Below are 8037 nucleotides of genomic sequence, written 5' to 3'. Positions count from 1 at the left end.
AGGCTATAATTATAATTATATGACAATTAGACTTAAAAAATACCAAATAAATGTATAAAATATACAAAAATTACCCTACATAAATATAGCTTAGATTACCTCATTAATTTTTGAATTTGAAAAGAAGCAAAACAGATTGTAAAGTATTACTTTACATGAGGAGTATATATAATCAAGTAAAGAGCGTAAAGTAATCTGTCTCTTCATGTTAATCCTCTTTTTAACACATTGGATATGTCGTTAAAGTTGCATTATTTGAAGGAATAAGTTACTATTATTCCTTTTTGTTCTTTATGTAATACTCTTAAGAAAAAAATCAAGAGTAAAATGACAGGTAATCTTGCAAACAAATAACAAAGTTTCATTAAGTAAACAAATTACAAATTGTTGTACAGACGGTTCTCCCACTCTGCTTCAAATTTAAGAACATAAACCCAAAAAGGTTCACTTGGCCAAACCTCGTGATAAACTTCTGTTAAAATACTACCTAAAGGTTGTCCAAGTGAATCTACTAAAATTGCTAAGGCTTCCCAATCAGATAGTTTAATTTGGTTAATATCATCAATTAGTGCGTCTCGGGTAAACTGATAATTTTCAATATGTTTAGCTAGCGAAGCCCTAAGCTCTTTAAATTTCTTTTCTCTTTCCCTTCGTTCAGCCCTTCGATCTCTTAACTTATTTTGTATCGGCCTTGGGACATTCCTGATGACTTCAGGCTCGGAGTCAGAATCATTATAGGAATAAATCCTGCCACGACGTACCCTTCTACGTTGTCCCCTTCCTTGACTTCGACAACTCCCAGTTGTAATAATTCGAACTTGTCCTTGTTCAGTATCTGAAATAGGACCAAGGAAACAATAAGAATGGCTACAACCACTCAATGTGACAACATATATCACAATTAATTGTAGAAGGATATCAGTCCATATGGTAACAAAAAACAATAATTCCAATAGATCACATAAAATTTACTTAACTAATAACTTATGCAAGTCTACGGTGAACATTGATATAGATGGATACTATAATCCAAAAATAATATTGGGTGGAAGTATGGAACATCAACAGAAGTGGAAAAGTAGATGGCATGTAGACGAAATACGGAAGAAGCTTTTGAAACTTAAAATAACCCTTCTATGTAAAGGGATCTGTGACCGACGCTACAAAAAGGAAAGGTCATAACGTATATATGAATTAATAGAGACATTTCAGTTTATTTTTATATATATATTATTATTACTATTATATATAGACATATTAATGGTAGTTGCTTTTTACAACTCCCATTACTCTTCTGCTAATTGTAACTTTTCCTTCCACTCTATGGCCATTCCACTTGTTATAAAGAATGACGTTTGTTAATTAGCCCAAGAAAAATCAGAGAATAAAAAAATGAAGTAGGAAATATGGAGTATTTGTAAGCAGTGAACAAAGAGACCCTCTGTAAGCAACGATTATGCAAATCGCAAATCTGCAAACAGTGGATTAAAGTTCATACCCTTGTTATCGGGAGAAAATTTAGACTGTTTCTGCTTTCGTATATCCATTTGATTTTTTCTGGCTAGTTTCTTCTCTTCTTCCATGTCAAATTGAGTCGTAACTGGTGTAGTTGTCACAAGTTGTAGAGCCGTCTATGGAAGAGAAGGCAGTTGATGATACAGGCTTATTAAAAAGGTACGTGTATACACTATACTGTAGTCAAATTGAGAAGTATAGTGTAGTTAAATTGAGAAGGCTTTGCAGAGAGAATTTTTACCTAATATTGTAGGACATTCCTCTCTTTTTCGTTTTTCTCTAACTTTTTCTTCGTCTGACCCCTCTCTTTTTGTGTTCTTTATATAGATAGAAGATAGATGATGGGATTATTATAGTGGGAAAGTGGGGAGGATTGGGAAGGGGACGTGAAGGATATGGTTGGGATGTGAGGAGTGTTGTGTGGGAGTGGGAAATCATAGGGGGGTATGAGGGATGTGAGACAGAATCTGCGAAAAACATCCCAGATTTAAGGGACGTGTGTTTATTCCTTAAATTCAAGGTTGAAGAATTTCTCAGATTGGCTACTGGATATTATAGCAACCGGAGTTTTGGATGCTTTCTTCCCTGAAGCAACGCGTGAATATGTTCCGTTAGTTGAAGAGGTCTGGAAAGATCCTGCTATACAGGAAACATACAAGAGGAAGAATGAGCTTCATTTTCTTCCAGATGTGGCGGATTACTTCTTGGGCAACGTTTTTTGCATATAACTTGCTTCTTGAACCAAGCTGTCCAATATAGTCCGTGTATTGAGTTTAGTCCGTCAACATCATTTAATAATTAAAAAAAAATCAAAATTTCATAAACTGAATTTCAACTCTGTTTATACCGTTATGTTTGCTGACAATTGAAGTTCAGGCTTTATGTGTAGTTTTGATATTGTATATTAATTTTGTTCACCATTATATTATTGTGATTCTGTTTATTCACATCTTGTTGCAAACTATCCACACTGTTTTTAAGACAATAAAAGGAGACTTTGCGTGGAGTTGGAGTAAAGGATGAACAAATTAAGAGAAAAGAGGTATTCATCAATCTATCTACAATTTTGAACTCCAACAGGATCTGCTCTCTCATCTCAAGGAAGACCCTGCATTATTTCAAACATAATTCTGCAAATCGTTTCTGATCTTGTCAATGATAATCTGAAAAGTCGTGTATCTTGATAGTCCCAAGCTTGGCAAATGCTATCCTTGAGGAAAGCAGATTTTCTCAGCTTGTGCACAACGTAAAACGGAAAAGACTTAAGGAGGAGTTCCTTGTACTGTATGGTAGACCTAAAACAAAAATGGTAATGTCATTTTTATTAATATCCAAAAGACTACAGCAGTCTCTGATGACAATTTTTACTGTTGAAGAACCAAAACTTTCTCAAGAAAGAGGAAATGATAGCACAATAATGCCATTAAGCTTTAATAACTAAAGGGGGTGATAGATCATTTAGACGACGAACAGCGATAGCAACGGACTAAAACATATTATCACATTATCGATCTAACACTCTCAAACAGAATACAGTGTTTGATTAACCAAAGTGTTCTTAATATCTCATCCAATTTGAGGAATGTCTTGCTCTTTTCTCGTAAGGAACTTATAAGCGTCGATCACTAAATCATCATCGAACCCCGACAATTTTTGAACATATGAAACCGCTTAAATTCCCCTTTATATGTGGTCAATTCAAAATTAGTAATTGCCTCCCTTCTGTTGCACTTTATAGCAGTCTTATCGTACGGCGTGGTCCAAAAATGACATAACAGAAAAGGGAGTGGGAGAGTCAAGTTATAGTCATTAGACATTGCAACTTCCATCTCATTGTCAATCAGTCCTAGATAGATAAAGAGCAACATATATCCAATTACACGATATTCTTTCTTCTTTATAAAATATGTATAATAATATGATAATATATCAAGAAACCTTTTTAACAGTTATATCGCTGATATTATGACATTCCTAAGGTATGGTGATATAAGCGGTTAGTTACTTCTTACTGAGAAAGTAGAAAAACTGAGCTTCCCATCGTCCATATTTGTGCATCGCCGCTCCCTTGTATTTTGTACTTCCTCTAGAGAACCTAATGTTTAGACGTCGAAGTATTTGCACAAACTCTGCTTTTCTGAAATTAGACATATACTTACCAAGTGACAAAACAATAATAGTGAGCCAAAATTAGTGAATAAGTGTCTACAGTTTGTGTAGAAATTGTATGCTTAAAAACTATCATGCGGCTCGACATAATGTAGGTTGTGAAAGCATTTCTCATATGCTTGCACAATTCAATTTTTTTTAAAAAGCCTTGTTTTAGCAGAGTTGCTGAAAGACCAATCATCCAGTCCAAGGCATTGATTAAAATAAAAACAAACCTTTAAATGGAATGCTCAAATAATGAACAGACTCTTGTAGCTTTTGCAGGGCAATGGGAATAGGTAGACCTTTTGCTTTTGCGAAAGCAACAACTCCGTGATAGTTCCCACAAGCCAACAAAGCAGTATACTTGACAACTTGTCTCCCCTGTATCACATTTCAGCCATAATTTGTGAAATTGTTTATTCAAGCTCCATTAAAAAAGAATGACAAATCCATTGGAATAGCCGCATTACCTTAGTGACCTTACATGTTCTATTGACATCAATGAGTTTCACATCAAAACCCTGCCATTGTCAAGAAATATTAAGTGAAATGAAAGAATGATCGCGTCCGATTCCGTGAAACACAGATTTTACGAAATAACTTAGAATATATACCCATAAGAATCATGGACATAACATCGGAGAGTGATAATGTTAATGTAAGGTTCTTGAAGAACTAATAAGAGTTGTCAACATAGAAACAAATATATGCAAATGTGGAAACAGGGTTCCCACTTCACATTTCACTTGAGGGTCTTAGGAATACCGAAGATATTAGCATATAAAATTTCAGGCGTCCAACCAGGTGTCCTTATCAGGCGTCCAACCAGGTGTCCATAACCATTAGAGAGATCTGATCAGTTGGATCATAGAAGATACATAAGCATCTGGAATGACAACTGAAAATGGAAGCAGAATATGCTATACACACTTGTGAAAACATTTAATGTCACTCCAAAACATCACTCAAAATAGCCCCCGTAACTTCTGAAAATCAGCCAAGAACGCAGCTTAAATTCTTCCAAAACGCAGCACAAAAATGGCCTGCAAATATCCATGAAAGCACACCTAAACCCAGCCCCAAAACAGCTGCGAAAAAATACCAAAACGCTGCTACTTCCAGCTAAAAAAAAATCCAAAACTAAAATGACACAGGTAATTACTTTCGTTGATATGAAAATAACAATATTTGATAAACAGGTAATTACTTATGCAACTGCATAACTCCCCATCCTTATTCTCTATGAGATGCCAGAGCAAGCTATCGTCTACATTTTTACAGCATTTTGTTGCAGCTAATCTTCGATATACTACTTTTAACATTTAAAAAGAACATAAAAGCCCATGTATTGAATAGCGAAGTAGAATAACACATTTTCTTCACTCAATTCGATCCAATATTCTTCTTTCTTCATGAAGAATATCTTCTGATAGTAAATGCCATGTTGCTTGCCAAACAACTTCTGGACGTGACATTGAATTTGATAAAAGTAGCATAGCAAATAATTGCCTAAGATATGATGTCGTTCCCAAATTACTTGCTTCCATTATAGCATCCACGTATTCCTTGTCATCATCTAATAAACCCAACGCATAACATGTATCTCTAAAAGTCTCATGATCATCCCCGTTGATTTTTTTTAAATCGTCATAACTCTTTGGACCTTTAATGATATTCAACAACAATCTAAGGTAATATTGCTCGCCAGATGCAGGTGGGACAAAGAATATTCTCCCAATAGAAAATGCAGATGTTCTTCTTTTTTCCCATCTTTTTAATTTTTGTTTCCACACAAACTTTAGAGGAAATTCTGCATAAGTCAATTCTCTTGCTTCAGGAAATGTCTTATTAGCTTCAAACCAGCTTAAAAACATAGATTCCTTTACAGTTGGTCTATTGACAACAGCATCAATTGGATCATCATCCGAAAATATGACCGTCTGATTATTTGGTAGGTGAAAAGATAGCCTTTCTACCGGTGGTTCTCTATGGTGTATTGGGAATTTGAAAATTCTCCAAGCAGCTTCACAAGGTGATATGTATCGGCAATCACAATACATATTTATTTCATCAACGACCCCCGATTCTTCATTATTTACACTTTGAGAAAAAGCTGCGGTGACACGATTATTACCTTTATTTACATACTTAAATAAGTATTTAATGGATCGTGATTGATTACACCACTCCACGTTAATATGTGCACCATACTTCATTAATAAAAATCTATTGTGTGGTACAACATACCTATTATCCAACTCAATACCTACTCTCTTTGCAGTTCTACCATCATCCCTTCTTCTATAAATTGGATACCCATCTTCATCAATTGTAGTTGATGACACAAATTTTTTTGAAAAGTGCTTTGTGCATCTACCATTTTTCATGTACGGAGAAGATTTTCTAGCAGTACCACAAAGACCATGCATCATGAAATTTGTAACAACATTATAATAAGAAGGATCTACTTTTTTATCTGGTAATTCTGCTGAAAGAGGCAAGCCTCGCTTTTGGAATTCAACTGTATAAATCACTGAATAATGAAGATGTAATTAGATCATTAAGCTTAAATGTTAGTTATTTTTAATATTAGCATATGATAACGTTAATGTGCAAACATAATAATTCTGTAAAACATTAAAATTATACCTGCTTTTACTTCTCCAAAAATTTTATTGTCGCGTAGATCCTTTATCATGCGATCCAGCTTGATTTTGAAAACCCTTGTTAAAATGTCGGGACGATCTTCTGGAGATAATCCCCTACTCTCCACAAATCTAGTAATCTCTGGCCATTTTGGGTTGCAAGTAAAAGTGATGAACAGATCAGGGTACCCCGCCCATTTGCAAATTGCCATGGCATCTTTATAATTCTGCAACATGTAACGTACACCTCCCGTAAAGCTGGAAGAGAGTATAACTCTTTGTCCTTGAGAAGAAGGTTCTATATCCCCATGTAAAACAGCATCTTGTAACCTTTTATAAAAATGTGCTCTCAATTGTTTTTGATGAAGCCTAATAAACCTTAATCGAGAATATTCCATCATTGTATAACCATCTACCAAGAATTGCTGAAATAATCTTCTAGCTGACACAATTGTTGGATCTTCATCCTTCCTTTCTTGAATTTTATATGATAAGTACTCACGTGTGCTAACACATTTTCTTCCACCGGTTGAATCATCAATATCATTTAAAGGAATATCTTCTCGGTATCCATCTTCACCATACGGAAATAGTAATGGATATTGCAAACCTAAGTATGCTGCATTTAATTCATTTATCCTTTGTAGTTGTCCAGATTGGCTTTCAACTATGATATCTCTGTCAGACCTTGTTTGTTCAAAATCTCCTACAATCAAAGCAGCTACCTCCGAAACGGTTGGTAAATTGTATCTTCTTCCATCAGAACCTCTTTTCCCAATCAATCTAAGTCTAACATTTGAGGTCCCATCTGTTTGAAATTGATCTCTCACCATTCTAAATGACTTTGCAAGAACATTGTTCTCATCAAGCATTTGCTTCAAGTCATTCACAATTTCAGCATGAAGTTGATTGTTCAATTCACCACGGCTGTACAGAAAAATATTGAATTCAACTAACAATTTATGTCTTATTAAAAATATATTTTTAAATTAATTTGAGTAACCAATTGTATATCGTAACCTGATAGCATGAATTCTATTTTCCACCTCATTTTCTGTATCATAGATATAAAGCTGAGCAAATTTTGGAGAAGATCCCTCCGGAGGCAATAAGCTTCCAATCTGATGATAGTTTTGCCCAGACAATCTGAATGTTCTCGGTCGCTTTATTTTGTTGACAGAGAAATCCACCTTTCCTCCCATTGATATATATATATATATATATGCAAACTTATAGTGTATCTTTTTAATGAAATGAATTTATTTATTAATAGTGTATCTTTTTAATGAAATGAATTTATTTATTAACCTGATCCAAATAATAAATTCTTCAAAATCGAAGGAGGCTCCTTTGGAGTTGGTAGCTTGATTTTTCCACGACCACAACATAAAGTGAAAACAGGTTTTTTATTTTTATACTTCTTCTCAACTCTTTCCTCAAACCAGAAATAAGCCCCACAATATTCACATTCATAATTGGCATCTCCAATATCCCAGTATTCTGGTTGTATGAGAATAAATAAAGAGATAAAGTTAAAGAAGTTATTACATAGAAAGTAAAAGTATGTTGTATATGTAACTTGAAATTACGACATACTTACCTTCATTGGTGATCCAGCTCTCAACTTCGTCATCTAAATATAATAATAATTAGTGCGTAAAATTCGAAATTTAATATATGTGAAAGTTTTAATGCATTTGACCATTATCGAACATTGATGAGTTAT

General features: G+C 34.3%; 1 protein-coding gene across 1 annotated transcript; it reads right to left on the bottom strand.

Annotated features, from left to right (window-relative positions):
* Positions 2612-7513, bottom strand: LOC109234817. The gene is made up of 8 exons (XM_019400868.1): positions 7332-7513; positions 6316-7238; positions 5204-6199; positions 4769-4788; positions 4137-4187; positions 3900-4047; positions 3184-3361; positions 2612-2810 (listed from the first exon to the last, which is right to left on the bottom strand). Exons 1-8 carry the CDS (start codon positions 7511-7513, stop codon positions 2612-2614), a joined length of 2697 nt encoding a protein of 898 aa, XP_019256413.1.

Source organism: Nicotiana attenuata, chromosome 1, assembly GCF_001879085.1.
Source record: "Nicotiana attenuata strain UT chromosome 1, NIATTr2, whole genome shotgun sequence".
Lineage (NCBI taxonomy): Eukaryota > Viridiplantae > Streptophyta > Magnoliopsida > Solanales > Solanaceae > Nicotiana > Nicotiana attenuata.
This window is presented reverse-complemented; position numbering and strand designations above follow the sequence as displayed.